Source organism: Rhamphochromis longiceps, linkage group LG13 (genome assembly GCF_057381845.1).
Source record: "Rhamphochromis longiceps isolate RC_006_pf linkage group LG13, R_longiceps_female_GT1.1, whole genome shotgun sequence".
In the NCBI taxonomy this organism is placed as follows: domain Eukaryota; kingdom Metazoa; phylum Chordata; class Actinopteri; order Cichliformes; family Cichlidae; genus Rhamphochromis; species Rhamphochromis longiceps.
In genome coordinates this window covers 30,505,631-30,523,396 of record NC_140569.1, presented here as the reverse complement: position 1 = coordinate 30,523,396, position 17,766 = coordinate 30,505,631, and the positions used below count along the sequence as shown (strand labels likewise).

Below are 17,766 nucleotides of genomic sequence, written 5' to 3'. Positions count from 1 at the left end.
AGACAGTGATCCAAAGACAAAGTGTGTGTGTTTGTAGGAGAAAGGTGGTATTTTGACATTTTATTAGAGTCTCAATGAGGTCTGCACAAGACAATGCTCTCCTGCCTCCTCGTTTAGCCTGATCTTAATTGGCCATTAGATTGAAAAATAGCCCATACCTCCTCCACCTCCTCCTCTGTGCTCTTCCTCTCCTCCTCTACTCTGCAGCTTCAGAGCTGATTAGACTTTTGATTTACTAATAAACACAGAGAAACAGATTAGCTGCAGAGCGGCGGTGGCAACAGCCAAGCTTTACTGTGCCCGGAATAGGAAACTACCCGCTGCGGCCTCTGAAATGCTTGCTGAAAGCTAGCTAAATTTAGTTTAGTCTTCTAATTTAAAGTGCTCTGATACTAAAATTAACACTGACAACTGGTATCTCTTTGAATAGGGATAAACTGGTCTTCACATCTCATGGAAACGTACAGTTTGGGGGTTTTGGGGTTTTTTTTTTAAACATGACACAATCAAAGTATTTTCTGGAACTTGCAAAGTTTCATTCCCCGATGCCAAGCCATTTTAAGAATATATTAACCTGCTGTTTTGTTTGTTTTGTTTTGTCGCCCTTATCTTCCATAGCTGCAGATGACTATGCTTTGTGCTTTTTCTTTCTACAAAACTCACACTGGCCTCTTATGATAAATAAGACATTACCCACAATGAGAGGAACTCAATCAGCGCTTGTGTTGGCTGAGAGTGAGAAAGACAGGGATAATTACTCACTAAATAGGCAATCACCGAGGTGGCGCCCACACAATCAAGCCTGCATGTGTATTTTGGGGAGCCTTCACAGAAATGCCGGCCAAAAGCCTCAGAAAACGACGAACCAAGCAATAAAGTAGGCAAACAGCAGTCCCATCGGGCTAATACTGTAAGCACGGGTCACAGGTAGGGCTTGAAAGTGTTTTTTAAAGGGCTGTAATTCAGACTGCAAACTCATGTCCGATTGCAAAGCGAGAAGAGACAGTCCTGCATCATGAGTAATGGACGAGCACGTTCCTCTTCATCATTCATTCCAAGCGGCAATTGAGTTTCGGTTGTGTATATTCTGTGTTGGATTTTGTGTTCATTTTCTTCTCCCACACCTTCTGTGAATATATCTGTTTAGTGGCTACATAGGGATTTTCTGGAGTCATAAACTTGACTGATGACTAGACTGACAAAGAAAAAGTGGAGAGCGCAGACTGTATATGGACAAAGCCACAGTGTCATCTGCCAGTTTGGACTTCCATTTCAAAGCTTTGAGTTTGACTTTCTAGCCATCCTGACTGTTTCTATAATGCTCAAGACTGTATTTGAACATACCAGCCAACACTATTGCTCGCTACCTAGCTTTGTTAGTAAGGCATATCTATAATTCATTGTAGCATTAAACTGGGTGCTAACTTTGGGGAAGTGGAAGACTGGAAATCAGGCCTTAGATGTATTTATTTCTGCCATAAAGTATGACTTTTTTAGCACAGTTGTGGAGCCAACCTTAAGGAAACTACCACTAATACTAGGAGAAAGACATGCAGGTAGCAGAAGGACTAGGAAATGTTTTAATTTGCTAAGTTTGCTGAATTATTTTGATGAGTCAAGTTCTTTTGAATTGCCTTTTTTGTTTTTGTTTTTAAACAATTTTTTATTTAATTGCTTTGACTGACTAAAAATAAGTTTTGCTGTTGTGTAGATAATAATTGTCTAATTCAGTGCTGTTTCTGTCTACTTGCTCCCAGCTGTGGCAAAATTTTTATCTTACAGACAATTACCATTTTCAATCCTCTTGAAAACCTTAAATGATGATGCATACAAAACTCACTTTACTCGGGCACAGTAATGACAGCTGACTGTGGAGCATTTCAGTACTTCTACCACTTTATTGTCTTTGAAACACAAATTGTTTGTAAGGTAGTTAAACAACTTGATAGTTAGTAATGGTGGCCATAGCTTTTATGAGTCTCAAGTCTCTTTATTTGAACAGACATTGCATATATTTGAACACACTTCAATAAGAGACCTTCCTCTTTTCTGAACTACTCTGCTGTCAGTGCTTTTTGCACTAAATGCAAAGTAAACCTGACACCATGTCTTCCTGCTGTTAAGATGAATTCTCACTAAAAGCCTCCCAGTGACTAAATGACTACAAAGGCACAATCCATCGTCTTTGATGGTCTTTTAATATGAAAAAAAAAAAATCTTCAAAAAGAGTATTCCTTTATATTGACAGCAGCTTAACAGTGATCAAGAAAATGCTCGAATCAGAACCTAGAGGAATGTATTTGAAGATGAAGGCAGACAGTATTTCTCACAACTAAAGATTGGTCAGTATGCTTGAATATGTATCATAAAGATGTGTACATTTCACCGTGTAATATAGAATATTGGAAGTTATAGCCCACAATTTGTGAACATCACCTTTCCTTTCAAAGTGGCCAGAATTTCTTCACTAGTCTTAAGTGCTTTAGCTGAGCAGTTTTTAGTCAACTAGTCCAAGCCCAAAAGAACCTCTATAAACGAGGCACTTTTTTTTAATAGTTGTTAGATTCTGAAATGGTAAATTGGTCCACAAGGCTGTCCTGATGTGTCTTAGAGGGAACATTTAGCAGAAAGTCCGGTCCGGTGTGGCGTGGGCCATCATCTACCAGGATAGATCACACTGAAAACCTTCATGGTTTGGCAGACTGTGTGGAGGGAGGACGAGGACCCAAATGCAAGCTGAGCTGTTTGTTTGTGGCTGGTAAAAGGTACAAAACAAAAGGCAGATGCACACTGAGGCAAAACTAACTGGGACTAAACTAGGAAAAACTAAATGTTAAACACAAGAGACAAAGAACAACACCTTGATCATTATAAAAACATGGAGGCATGGAAACATAATGAGAACTAAACAGACGATCTGACAGTGAACAAAGGAAGACAGAGGACTTAAATACACAGAAGGGTAATAAGCGAAGTAGAAACACGTGGGGAACACACAAATGAATACGACCCCACAGCAAAACTAAACTCACTGAACACAGAAACACGAGACTGTCAAAATAAAATGTAACGCGCTGCGGACACTAAAGCGGTCGCGCCAGAATGTCACGCTAAAAAGAAAGATTCTTTAAAATACAAGGGGGAGCAAGCGAGTCAGATACCACAGGCACAGAGAGGGAGCAGGTCTGATCAGAAACAGTTTATTACTAGGCCAGGGAGCACAAATAAAACACCCTTAAAATGTGCATAATAAAATGTTTGCTCTCTACTAAAAACAATTCTAAAACCCATAAAACTACCATTTTTTACATTCACTAAAACCCCCCCTGCTATAATTAGGCCACATGTTCATTATGGGTCCATCAGCAGGCCAGGAATTCCTCCTTTAGAGCAGAGTCCACGCCAGCCCCGTCTTCAGCAGACAAGAAAGAGCCACCCATCTTCTTGTCCTTCCGCTGGCCCATCACTTCCCAGCCCGGCTTGCGTTCTGCACCCGAATCCATGATGCGACCACCGCCACAGCTCCCCTTGCGTCAGTGTCCTGCAACATAACAAATAGGGGCCAGAACAATGGTCCCAGAAGCGGCCCTGGCTCAAGGCCATGGTGACCCTCTCCCAATCCAGCTGCACCCAGTAAACAACAGTAGAGACCCTACTCACAAATGCAGGCAGAGGTAAACCTCTGCCCTGCTGCCAATCACACGCGTTGTCTCTTACTGTTGCCGTTCCATGAGGTCAGGACTTGGTCGCCGCATCACACTGGCCATCTCGCATTAACCTTCCAGTCTGGGGCCTCTCTCTTTCAGTGCCCAGCTAGCCTGTTTTTAAAAGGTCTTTACACAGCTGATAGGCCACCTCTGGACACACCCCTGCCTCAGCAGCCAGTGCAGCCAGTCCACAGTGGATAACAACCATGTCACATAAAACACTAAAAACCATGCAATAGAAACAGAATAAAACCATGCAAATAAAACACTCATAAATAAACACTAAAAATCAGAATAAAAACAATATACAAGATAAATACAAATTTCCACTGTGTGACAAAAACAATATAATGAAATATAATGAGATGAAGACTGTGACAACGTGACATGGACAACACAGACATGAAACACATAGCAGACTGGGCAGATGACACAGAAGGAGAGGAACATGGAAACAGAGAAGGGGAACAAGACATAACTCGAAAACGACACATAAACAAGGAAGCATGGATTAAACTTTAATTAAACAAAACCTAACTAACACATGCTAATAATCAGTGTTGGTGAGTAACGGAATACATGTACCGCCGTTACGTATTTAGAATACAAAATATGAGTAACTGTATTCCGTTACAGTTACCGTTTAAAAAGGTGGTATTCAGAATACAGTTACTTTGTTGAAATAAATGGATTACACTGCGGTACTTTCCTGTTTCATTTTGTCGCGGGTCAGGACTGTTTGGGTTTTGTTTGACAGCTACGTTCTTTCGTTCCAGGCGGCAGCGTTACGGTTGCCATGGTTACAGGGCGACGCTCTCTCTCTCTCTCTGCGACTGTGTGTTTCCTGGGTGAGAGAGCGCCTTTTCGTTGTTGTGCTAAGCTAACAGGCAGAATGCTACAAGCATAGCTCTAAAGAATGTAGCATCATGGGCAGTGTAGTCGTGTTGCAGGGAGAATGCACTGCCATACACGTTATGTGTCTGTGAGCGCGAGGAGGGAGAGAAAGGGGAGTGGAAAGGTACGAGTTGTCGTCGAGGAAAAAACGGGAGCTGGAAGCATGTAAATATAATAATAACCACTGCAGCCAAGAAGAGTGCCTGACGAGCCCAGTTGTAAGTAAGCTATTAAGACTCGACTGTACACCGTGTTCGTGTTTTCCTCCGAAAACAATAAGTTCCATTGGAGCAGTCTTTCAACGCCTCTCTCTGTCTCTCGCAAGAAAAATTGACCCACACAACAAAGTAAAGCTATTTTTCGGCTATGAGCCGACAGGGACCCCGCCGTATTAGTCAGAGGTCCCTTTACTACAGTTCGGAGTCACGGACCTTCAGTAATAGTAATAAATCACACAGCAATAGTACATTCACGTTGTTGTAAAAAGCACGATAATATATTAAGTAATCCAAAGTATTCAGAATACGTTACTGTCATTGAGTAACGTAACGGAATACGTTACAGAATACATTTTGGGGCATGTATTCTGTATTCTGTAACGGAATACATTTTAAAAGTAACCTTCCCAACACTGCTAATAATAACACTAGAACTTACCATTAGTCTGATACATCATAAGAAATCAGACATACAAAATACACTCAAAATGCTAAAAATGCCAAGTGCCCTGACAGAAAACAGACATGTTTTTGGCAACATCAGCAAAACCTTTGCTCATGTCCTGCCCCAGTTGAAAGATTTGACTCTCTGGAACTTTTCCAAAGGATTACTAAAGGATGTCCATCACCCATCACAGATGCACAAGTACAAGGAGACTTAACAGGACTTCTACAGCATGATCAAAAAATAGCACCTGTGTTGAAAATAAAGTCAGCCACAGTCCAATAACCAAAAACTAAACATTACTAGCTTTATAATCTTGTGATAGGATACAAACTTTTGAAGTATTCATGACCATGACAGATAAACCCAGTTTTCCCATTTGATATTGGCTGACATGAGGTGCACGAGAAGTTGGTATTGAATGTAAGATTGGCTACATTTAGTCATTCGCAAAATTTTTCAGTCATGCATGCTTTTACCCACCTAAACATTGCAGACCAAGAACCCCACAAACCCAAATAACAATCTGCTGTCTCTCTCTCTCTCTCTCTCTCTCTCTCTCTCTCTCTCTCTCTCACACACACACACACATATGGACACAGAAACAAAAACTGCTCTAGATTTGGTCGAGAATCACAACAAAGAGCCCAAGGCCTTCGAGGCAAACTCCTCAGATCCCAATCCCATTGAGCATCCGCGTGATACACCGAAAGCCCATCAAATCCGTGTTGCTTTGACAACTATGCCTAATTTTGGCAGCATTAAAACACTTTGTTCAACAACCTTTCAAAGAAACCCAAAGAGAAAAAAAAACCCCTTGTAAAACTGTAAATTATTTTTATGCCGCATACAGCAAGTCCATCTAATCAACTACAAATGGTGCTTAATTACTTTGACTAAAATATGAATCTATCAAACACAGACTCAGTATCTCCCTTGAACAGATAGTTAAGTGCATACAATTTAATGACAGTATCTGAATAGAAAGCATATTTGCATACTGTAATATACATTATTACTTAGCAATTATTAATTGGCATCTCGCCAGACAAGACAAGCTCCTCGGTGTGGGCGGGAGGGGATGTAGCTAATTTAAGTCTGTAAGAGACTCATCAAATTTGGCATGATCACATAATTTACTAAATGGTTATTGATTTCACTCAAGCTGTATCAGCAGCAAAATACCTTTCAGTTAACAGTGATAACACCGGTAAACTTTGTCTTTAAAGGTGCTGACACAGGAGAACCTCGGTTCAAAGCTATGTTCCTTGGTGGCATGGTGGCATACGATGGGATGTGCTGCAGTTTTCCCTAATCCTATGAATCTTGCTTAGAAAAATACACTTCCAGCTTATATTTACATACTGAGATAAAGTTTTCCAGAGTGATATGTAATTCATGCGTTTTCCATGTCATGTGTATTAATGTGTTTTCCATTGCCCCCATTTCCTTATTTATGTTTGGTATTATGAGACGTGCTGTCAAATTTTCTGGAATGATTTGATATAGCCCTTGGCACGTACATTTGTGCTGCACCACATGGTGTATCTTTCTGTGTGCATGTGTGTGTGTGTCCTAGTTTAGCTTGCCTCACAGGTTGTTAAACAGGCGATTAGGTTCACAAGGCAACACCTTTTAAACTTTGACAACTGCATTTTCGTGGGTTTAAATAGAGTACCAGTGTGCTGCATATAACAGTGTATGGGTGCATTAGCGTACAAGTGTGGATGAGTGCACAGAGTATATACTTGTCTGTGTGCTAAAATCTACCTACCTGAACATATAGCATACTAAAAGGGAACCATTTGTTGACTTTTAACTGGGGCTGCAAAGTGCAAGCTTTGCAGTGCAAGTTTTACTAATGGATTATTTATGTTAAGCATCAACAGTAAACTATTAAGAGGTACATTTTCCATAAAAGCTCTATTTTCCAACTTTTCAGCGATACTTACTATTCAGTTAATATATCATAGTAAAGTATGTGGTAAACAGCAGAAGTTTAAAGTGAGCAGAAACACATTTCTGGTACGTTCAGTTAACGAGTTATCAAAATTGAATTTAATATATAATAACAAATAGCCAGTTAATTTTCCATGTGCTGAAGTCCGATCACCCTTCAAGCCTTAAAGAGAGGCAACAAATTGTAAAATAATATCTCACCTTTGCACACAACACACATCTTTTTTGCTGCTTCTCATGTCTGTCATTTTTCATGCTGCTGATATCAGTGGTCATGTTACCTGAGAAAGTACAGGTACATGTTTAAACAGCTCAAGTAATACACTAAACACAGCCTTTTCTGTTCACCTTGGCACATAGTCAGTGTGGCTAGCCAGTGGTATACACTGTAAAAAAAGTCAGTAAAATATACAGCAAAACACCGTCAAATTCCAACGGTAATGGAACGTAAAACCAAAAACTTCCTTTTACTGTATTAAATAGATTGAATAACCGTTAATTGTGAGACTGGATAAAACTTTGTTTTTTACTGTAATAAAATGTTGAAATTATAAATATTTTCTGTGAAAACAAATAAATATGCATACATTTTACAATTACATATTGTAATGTTGAAAATGTCTGAAAAACTTAGATTTTACGGTATTATTTGAGTAAAACTACATCTTTTGGGGTTGTGCACATTGGAATTCACAGTATAAAGCTGTAGATTTTTAAGCAAACAAAAACATTCATTTTTACAGAAACAAGATGTTAAAAAATAGGGTCCACCGTAATAATACAACCAGTACATACCATTAAAAAAAAGCAAATATCAGCAGTGAAAGACAATAAAACTGATAGTATTTTTTTATTTTAAAATTCAGATACTGATATACAGATTAAAAGTTAGGCCTGCAGTATATCATTGTTAACCTTCTGATAAAAAAATCAACAGCAAAAGAAGATGTTAAAAATAAAGTTTATGATTGTGAATAAAATTGATTTCAATAATCTTTTTTAATTATTATTTTAAAACAACTTTATGTTGTTGTGTTTCACGCCATATTATCAGACCACCTTAAGTGGGTCCGCCTTAAATTTTGAATTTGTGTGATCGCTGTTGATTGGTAGCTAAACTGCTGGTAAACTGTGTACAGACGTTTTACGTTCGAATTGCAGAGAAAAAAAATCTGGTAGCAACATTGTGCAGTATGAGCGAACCATTTCACCAAAAAAAGGGGAAGCAAGGCAAGACGTGGCTGCAGCGGTCTGCAGACGTGACTTCCGAACCTCCTAAAGAAACAAAGAGCGACGTTACATTGCGGGATGACGTCACCTGAAAATGACCAATAGCGCGGCGCGCTGCTGAGCTGTGTGCCAACCGCTCTTTTTTTCATGCAGGAGACTCAAGTTGGCTTCGCTAACGGACACAGTTTTGAACTCGTATATTAGCGCCATTTATTGCTGCTTGGACCACAGCATCTTCGGAATTTGTAGACATCGGTGAGGTGAGTACATGCAACTTCAAGTTATCTCTGTTATAAAAATCCACCAGCCCAGCGTTTATAGATAATTTTAGCAGTTCGTTTTTTATGAGTGAGGTTGTGAATTTAGTTAGCATTTGTGAGTTGAGTTAGCATTACTGTTGCGAGGGAAGCATTGCTCTGGATTAGTTTCTGTATATGGCGTGCTTAATTCGCTAGGGAGGAATTACCAAAGTACTTGGAGTTATGTTAACGTGTAATTTCTGTGGTAAGGTAGTTCAGTCATCAAGGGGCTACGTGCTTCATTGTAAACTGCATCGGAATGAGCCACGTTGTTTCTTTCGGTGTATTGAAGCAGGCTGCAAGCAGACATACACCAGGTATGGCGCGTTTAAGGCTCATTTTTACCGAAGACACTCTGCCCCCACCCATGTCACTGGTGTGGCGGTGGTTTCTTCGTTTACATGTGCAATGGCGATGTGTGAACGTCAGTGTCAGAACTCTAAAGAGTTAATAGCTCATCTGAAGAGCCATATTGTGGAAGGACACGTGGTCACTTGTCCAGTAAGAGGATGCACAAATACCTTTAGAGTTAAATCATCTTTTACTGCTCACATGTCACGTAAACACAGAGTTTTCAGACAGCAGCATTGGTGATTTATATAGAGAGTCTGCATGTCAATCATCTGTTCCAACCACATCAGATGACTTTGTACCCTTGATTTCCGAGCCTGCTGCACAGTCTATTACACATGAAGATAACATGGAAATGCCCCCTGAATTCTGTGATCTTTTTCTGAGAAACGTTTCACTATTCTACTTAAAATTGCAGGGTCAGTTTCTACTGCCTGCTTCAACCATACAGAACATTGTAGAGGAAATGCAGAACATGCATGAGTTGGGACAGACATACAGTTTGGGTAAACTTGCATCACTGTTAAAAGATGACACATCATTATCAGAGGAGGACATCAATAAAGTCTGCGAGTCTGTCAAAAGCTATGATCTTTTTTCTGCATGTCATACCGGGCCATTGAGGACAGTGCACTCCAGAGCTCAGATCTTTAAAAAAGCCTTCAACTATGCGGAACCAAAGAAAATATTTTTAGGGAGAGATGAAAACAGAAAAGATAGGTTTGCCTATTATGTGCCTTTAAGAGAGACTTTGAGATGTCTGCTAGAGTCTGATCTGTGGCAGAAATCAGAAGAGCCCTCTACTGAGCCTCCTGCTGATGTTCTGTGTGACATAAGTGATAGTAAGCTGTTTTAAATAAAATGATTTTTTTGGTCAAAACCCATTGACTTAATTGATTTCTATCCATTAACATCTTACATGAAGTATGGGTACCAAATGGTTCCATTGAAACACAGTGTGCTGTCACAATAATGGTGCTGTTAGTTTGGTACTTACGAAACACTGTATAAAAGTGTAGTATCAGGCAAGATCAGCTTCACATTTTAAGACCAAAGGTACCACTTGGTGTAAATTGACCTTTATTCACATTCTTTTATCAGACATCTTGGAAATGGGGGGCAGCATAAGGAGTTCCATTACTAAGGTGCTGCCGGACCTGTCTGCCTCAATCCTTGAAATTGTACTGGAGGCACTACAATCATTAGGAGTGGAGACATCTGAGAAACAAACCAGTAAGTATTATGATTTCATTGCACAATAGCCATGAAGGACTTTCTGTTTTTTCTATTATGCTTTGGCCAAGGTCCAAAAAGTACAATTAATCTATTGTTTGTGATATTGTTTTACAGCACCAAATATGGAAATTTCAAGCCAGGCCAGCATATCGTCTCCATCTGTTTTAAGGTTTAAGGGTGGTGGCACAGCTAAGACCCAAGAGTCTCTTTCAAGGTTAGTAAAGTAAACAGATTCAAGAAGATATTTTACACATTTCTTTGTCGTCTGTCTCTAAATCTTATTTTGTCTTTATTATGATTAAAAAGGTTTGTTTTGTTCCTGCCCTTTTCAGACACTGAATTTGAGCAGAAACCATAAGGATACTCAAAGGACCTGTGACTCTCAGGAAATGGTGAGATTTCAGGTCATAATCTTTTTTTTTTCCATTAAATTAATTTTCCTTTTTCCCTTTACAATATTGCTGTTTTGTTTTTGTAAACAGCATCAAATGAGAGAGACAGATGAAACAGTTTCAAGACAATGGCAGGAAAAAAATGCTGAAGATTGAAACAAACCTTGGCTGGAAATATTTGGTATGTGTTTTACCGTAAATCAAATTGTTGAAAAACATTCAGCTACACTGTAACACAGGGAAACTTGATTTGCACTTATTTTGTTACTTTAATTTCTTGTCTCATTATTTTTGTCAGTTATTATTGTTTATGGTGTATGCCCTTCTTGTTTTCCTTCTGAATGCAGAAGGTATCTAGCCAGTCCACAATGAACGCTTCGTTGCACCCCATGAGTCTTCTGGCAGAAATGATGGCGGCTGTATTCTTTGGTTTCCCTAAACATCACACCCTGCCTGTTTATACGAGGCTCTTCAATTAAGTTTGCACCCAAAGATTCAATAAGAGGTAAGCAGTGGTATTATTCAAGTTTTGCTAAAGAAAGATGGACAGGAGACACTAATCTTAATCAGCCGAGCTCAGGTTCATGTCCAGGTGAGCAGTTTCATACGCTATAAAATGTAGATTGAATGATAGGTCTCATCACCATGCATTCAGCCATTAACTTCAAGTTCTATGATAAATCAATACGAAACTTAAATACGTTTTCCAACAAATTATGATTGTGATTAGGGCTGCGTTGTCTATGTATAACTTTTACATAAGTAGATTTAAAGTATAACTATTGCCAAAACGCAACCTGGGCTGTTTTTTTTTTTTTTTGTTTTTTTTACTGTATCGATTTTGATGTGCTCAAATTTATGCCCCGGCCCCCTAGTATTCCCATTCACTGGCTATTGACCACAAAACAAAATCACGGTCAATCTCAAAAACGGCTTGTTTGTCGTAATTATGCTTTTAGATATATGTTTGTCTCGTTTACAGTAAAAAAAAAAAAAAACTGAAAAAAACAGCCCAGGTTGCATTTTGACAATAGCTATCCTTTAAGAACTGTATATTTTACACTTAAGAAATCATTTATCATTAGATCTGGTTTTGGCAGCACGTTTTGTTCATTTCTGTGCATTTTGCTCAAGCACTGATCAAACTTTGTCCATTTTTTTTGCTGCAGAGGGGATCCTGCCAGTCCAAAGTGAACTCCTGATTGACATTGAAGTACTCCTGCAGAGCTTGTATCTTCAACACCATGCGCATTAGAAACTCCACCGAGTCCTTTCCTTCACCAAGGCAGGACCCAGTGACTCATTACTGTTGATAGGTCAGGGGCAGGTAATATTTTGTTTCATGTTTAGTCATTCCTCCATGGATTACCAGCCATATATATGGACACATGCTGTATTCTCAAGATCTATGCTGTTTTGTAGGAATAGAGAAAATAATATGTTTAGTCTGTTTTCAAATGGTATGTCAAATTTTCTCATTGTTTCAGTAATATTCTCTACCTTGGTTGTATATGAGCATCTTTAGATTTTTCTATATTTAGCGGTTGCAAATGTAAAATGTACGGTAAACCATTTATGTTCCTCATATTGTACTGTATTTTTAGCGGTAAAATACCGGCAGCTGTGGTTGCCAGGAATTTACCGTAAAATGTATCTGGTCAAAATAAAATGCTGTAATTTGTTATACAATTTCACTGTGTTTTTTACTGTCAAAGGTTTTAATAAGGTTTAACATATTTCTGTTATTTTTACAGTTATTTACAATAATAGGGTCTATCCTATTACTGTTAAATTAACAACAAATTACTGTAAATATTATTATATTATTACTTTTTTTTTACTGCAAATATCCGTAAAAAGCTATGGAAAGTTGCATTTTTTACATTAAATTGCTGTATAATTGACAAATGTATTTGGTTTTTTCTATCATGATTTTGGTAAAATAATACGTTGTCTACCTTAAAAATTAGGGTTACAAAACCAGTATACCGTATTGTCTTTTACAGATTCCACATTTTTTACACGGTATATTCCTGGCAACCACAGCTGCCGGTATTTTACCGTAAATTTGACAGATTTTTTTTTACAGTGTAGCTGCTGTATTTTCCAAAGAGGGAAAAAAATTGTTAATACTGTAAGAAAGAGAGGACAAGCGAGGTAGATTAGACATTACTTCTAAGATAAGGACTGCTCAGTGTGAGCTTTGATACCTGAAACCTGAAAGTTAAGTTTCCCTTTTTAAATGTAATTAATCAGAAATTGATCCGATCTGTACATGATTACTGAATTTAACTGGCCACTGTATAATATGAAATGACTGAAAAACAAACTGAAATATGATAACTGTGCAAAACGCCAAATACTTTAAACATACTGTGGTATGTTAACAGTAGTGGGCTTAAGTTTGAGTGGTCCAGGTCTGACTGTAAGATGATGATGCTCTTTAGCAGCACTAGCTAAATTTCACCTTTGCACTAGAGTTATAAAAAACAACTTTAATAGCTCACGTAACATCCACTCATACATTTAGAAGGCAGTTGCCAAATCTAGAGCAACAAACCTCAGATACAGGAACAACACGCGTCATCTGGTCACAGCATGTCCACAAATGAAAGAAAGCTACTGCAAAAAAATCAGTTTAGGTGTAATTTTTCTTTATGCACTGCTACACTGGATCCTGGTTGGACTAATGTAGTCTAAACCTTTCTTTCTGGTCTCAGCAAGAATGACTTTAGCCTTTAACTTAAAATATTTGTTAGTAAGTTAAAATGTAGTTTGTAACATATTCCGTTAAGTTACTCAATGTCAGTAACACATTCAGAATACTTTGGATTACCTGATATATTGTCATGCTTTTTACAACTACATGAATGTACTGTGTGATTTATTACTTTTACTGAAAGCTACTTACTAGGGCTGGGTATCGTCACTGATTTCTAGAATCGATTAGATCCACGATTCAATTCCATTCGATTCAATTCGATTTTGAATCAGTCTGAAATATTATTATATGAACCATAATATATATAAAATTATGATAATTCACCTTTATATGTACTGTCAAAAGAACCCTCTAAGCTTTGTGAATGAATTATATAAATTTCAAAATTAAGAACAGATACTAAAGCAGTTACAATAATTTAAATTTTAATTAACATTAGTATATATTTATTTTCATACATACATTTCAAGTGGATCAGGGATCCAGTATACTGTATATAGAACACATCTTTTGTAAACATCAGTAAAACCTCAGAGTAATAGTGTCTCACACAGCTTTTCTGAAATCCACTATTGTGTTTTGGAGACACACAGTTTAACACAGCGTGTACAAGTGAACTGACAGAAACTGACCGATCAGAAAATGAAAAACTGCCTTTTAAAATCAAAAAATGAAAACATACTGAACAGTATTGTAAAACCTCTGTGAAACTCACACAATGGTCATGGTCCCTCCACCAGATCAAAGGATCCTCAGAAAGTGCAACAGGCTCAACGTCCCTGTATCGATTCACTTCTTCCTTTGCCTTCTGAGTTGGTGTTTTCTGTGGTACTGTGGTTTTTGTTGAATAGGCTGGCCCAAGGAGAAAAATTAATGCAGAGTCCTTTGACCTCTTAATTGGAGGGACATAATCCACTTTATCAACACCACCAAGAGAGATGTCAGGGACAGTTTCCTCAGATGTGTCACCATCAGACTGTTGCTGTAGAAAAATGAAAACTTAATTAATAAAGAAATTACTATTTATCTTCTAACTCGAGTAGTGCAAAAAAAACAATAATTTTTTGTTTTTGTTTCTGTAACTCACAATAGCTGTGTCCACGTTCTCCAAACCTGCTGCTTCCAACACCAACTGAGAGAATGTGTTGTTACAGGTCTCTTTGGACAAGAATGGCAGGGCCTTAAAGCGAGGATCTAATGCTGATGCAATGTACAGCTTGTCCTTTAGGGCCACATATCTTGAAAAGAGATTTTGCACATTTAACTCAGTTTATTAAGTTGGATATAAATGTGCATGGTTACATACACTCATGCAAGATCAGAAATGACTTTGTTTCCATAATTTATATATAAACATCTATAGATAGATAGTAGGGGTGCAACGATACACAAAATTCACGGTTCGGTTCGGTTCGATACTTTGGTGTCACGGTTCGATATTTTTTCGATACAAAAAAATGTTCATGCCTTTATTAATTTGCCATTTATTAAAATTATAAATATATATTTTAACTCAAAAGTACAGTTTTTTAATTTAATGTTGCTGAAACAAAGTAATAAAAAAAGAAATCTATCTGATCGAGAAATCACTCATCTTCGGAAAAGAGAGTTTATTACAGAGAAATGGCTCTTTCCAAAATAAAAGCTATACTATACGCTTCTTCTGGGCTATATTCTCAGCAGCATATTAAACATATCAGGTCCCCATAAGGTGAATCATGTGCTTGTTTTTTTTGTCTGCTTCCACTTGTCTTTGCACTAGGATGATGTCAGCGTAAATGTGCAGTCATATTCGTCGTGTTCCCACTAGTGCTGTCAGCGTTAATCTCGTTGAAATGACGTTAACGCCACAACACGGCAAATCTCCGTTAACGAGCTACCGCGGATCGCCCCGTGCATGGGGCTGGACGGCGTCAACACCTTAACGAGCTAACTGCGCTAATGCACTAGTTCCCACCAATGTAATTGAGCATTGTGTGGCACATCCAACATACTGTTTTACTTTTGTCCACGATGCACTTCCCTTCAGGGTCATACGTCACATGAAAACCAAAATAGTTCCAAACGCCAGATCTGAATGAGGGTGGGGGAGGTTCAATTTGCCATGTTGCAACGAGAGCCTAACTTCTGTCTCGCTAGCTTGCCCTGCGCTCAGTGAATCTTCGTTCGACTACTCCGCCTAGGCTGCACTGTTGAGCGCAGATCCACTGAGCACTCAACACAGACAGCATCGTCAGAAGAAAAGTTGAAAATTTCGTATTGTTCGATACATATGCGTACCGAACCGAAAGCACTGTATCAAACGGTTCAATATCGATACGAGTATCGTTGCACCCCTAATAGATAGATATAAAATCAAAAGGCCTAGTACTAGACAAGAGGGCTTAACTAACATTTTTATAAAATATATATCTTTTCACCATAGTAAGAATTTTCATGTAATACATGCATCCATACAGTTACACTCATTCATGGCATATACACACAATTCATAAACATACCTTGACTTCAAGTTGTCATATACAGCAGTCTTGAGGTCTTTAATCAGTGAGGAGTCGTGAGACACACTGATCATCTTCTCCAGCAGCTGTGCATGCAGAGGTGCAATGATGGAAAGGGTCGGGGACTTTTCTTCAGACATAACCAGTGTGGCTGCTTTCAGCGGCTTCAGAGCTTTCACTATATCTTCTCCATCAGTTATGTCAGCCTCTGTAAGAGTACAGAGATTACTGTCACTTCTCCTCACTTCAGGTGAGAGTAGAGCTGCAGAGATCGCTGGTTGTTGCTGTAGGAAGCGTTCCAGCATCTCCAACGTGTTGTTCCATCTGGTCACCCCATCAGTCACCAGCTTATGGGCAGGTAACTTCAGTATCTTATGCTTCTCTTTAAGTTTGCAACCTGCAACAGTGCTGTGATGAAAAAAGGATGCTATGCGTCTCACTCGGCCAAGCAGCTGAGCAACAGCTGGAACTTTCAGTCCTGCTTGTGAAGCTAAATTGAGTGTGTGGGCAAAACAACCAATGTGCAACCAGCCCGTTATTTGCACAGCTCACACCACATTTGCAGCACTGTCAGTTACGATGACTGGATTTTTGTTTGTAAGCTCCCATTCTTCGATTGGTTTGAATATAATTTCAGATAAATTAACTGCTGTGTGGCTTGCTTCAGTGGTTCTTGTCTGTAAGACATGAGACACGAGTCTCCACTCCTGGTCGATATGGTGTGAGGTGATAGTCAGGTAGTTATCTGTTGCTCTGGATGTCCAGCTGTCACAGGTTATAGCGACTCCCTCTGCTGACTTGAGTGAGGCTGTAACATCGTGTTTCACTTTTTCATACATGTTTGGGATTACCACTTCACTCAAATGTTTGCGTGTTGGTAAAACATAGCGTTGTTCTAGCGTATTAATGAGGTTTTGGAAGTCATCATTTTCAACAACGCTGTATGGGTGTATATCTTTACATATGAAAGTTGCGACAGACTGGGTTATTTTTTGGGCACGTGGAGAAGTGGATGCCAACTTCACTGCAAATGCCTTTTCGAGTGAGCGTTGCTTGATGTCGGCCATTTTTGCTAGCGGGATATCTGGATGATGCCTTGTTAAATGATTTCTGAGATTTGTGGTATTTCCACAGTGCTTTACCTCCATTTTGCACATCTTACATACGGCTTTGCTTTTGTCCGGCTCTTCACTGTCTTCGCAGTTCTTAAATCCAAAGTTTTGCCAGACATCTGCCTTTGGGCTCGATAGCACATTCACGGGAGTAGCCATGATGGTTCATGCGTCCAGGTCACTTAACTCTCGTGTGACTTCCTCATGTTAACCGCTTGCAAGTTTCATACGCGGCAAACTACATATGTATAAAAACAATCGATTTCAGGATTTAATGAATCGATATAATTTTATTCCAGTTAGAATCGATTTTAACCACCCCTACTACTCACCACCAAGCTAACATTGTTAGCTGGCATTAGCTGAGGTTAGTTCATAGACCGCAGACTGTTAGACTTGATGGATAGCATTAACAACCTGCTAGCTGCAAATAATCAAGTGCAGTTCTGAAAGAAATAAAAACTAGATTTTTAAATCTTAATATAAAATGAGTAACAGTAGGCTGCACTTTTTGGAGTGATCTCATATAGAAAACTATTTCTGTAATTATCAGTAATATGTTTTCTTTCTGTGTGCTTTCAGAACAGCACATGATTATTTGACCTGGCAGGTTGTAATGCAGCCTTCAGTAATAGTAAAAAATCACACAGCAATAGTACATCAAAGATACTGAAGTGGCACATAACCCAGGTAGCTACCA

At 38.7% G+C, this 17,766-nt stretch overlaps 1 protein-coding gene and 1 long non-coding RNA gene across 3 annotated transcripts; one reads left to right on the top strand and one right to left on the bottom strand.

Moving 5' to 3' along the window:
• Nucleotides 1-10,201: 10,201 nt before the first annotated feature.
• LOC146656094 (uncharacterized) lies at nucleotides 10,202-11,222 on the top strand. Of its 2 annotated transcripts, none has more exons than XR_014914418.1 (5): nucleotides 10,202-10,336; nucleotides 10,454-10,553; nucleotides 10,672-10,731; nucleotides 10,822-10,912; nucleotides 11,079-11,222. It is a non-coding gene; the product is annotated as an uncharacterized LOC146656094 (long non-coding RNA). The 2 variants fall into 2 exon arrangements; XR_014914419.1 differs by having other exon boundaries at nucleotides 11,082-11,104.
• A 1,635-nt stretch (nucleotides 11,223-12,857) lies between these two features.
• LOC146656093 (E3 SUMO-protein ligase ZBED1-like) lies at nucleotides 12,858-16,259 on the bottom strand. The gene is made up of 4 exons (XM_085427325.1): nucleotides 15,955-16,259; nucleotides 14,541-14,691; nucleotides 14,169-14,435; nucleotides 12,858-12,863 (listed from the first exon to the last, which is right to left on the bottom strand). The coding sequence occupies exons 1-4, from the start codon at nucleotides 16,257-16,259 to the stop codon at nucleotides 12,858-12,860; spliced, it is 729 nt and encodes a 242-aa protein (XP_085283451.1).
• Between the last annotated feature and the right edge of the window lie 1,507 nt (nucleotides 16,260-17,766).

What these genes read in the sequence shown, in the direction of transcription:
- LOC146656093 (XM_085427325.1), bottom strand. Translation starts at nt 16,259, where the DNA reads ATGCTGGAACGCTTCCTACAGCAACAACCAGCGATCTCTGCAGCTCTA. An exon ending in TATGACAACTTGAAGTCAAG is followed by an intron (nt 14,692 to 15,954) that starts GTATGTTTATGA and finishes TCTCTTTTCAAG; the next exon opens with ATATGTGGCCCTAAAGGACA. An exon ending in AGAACGTGGACACAGCTATT is followed by an intron (nt 14,436 to 14,540) that starts GTGAGTTACAGA and finishes ATTTTTCTACAG; the next exon opens with CAACAGTCTGATGGTGACAC.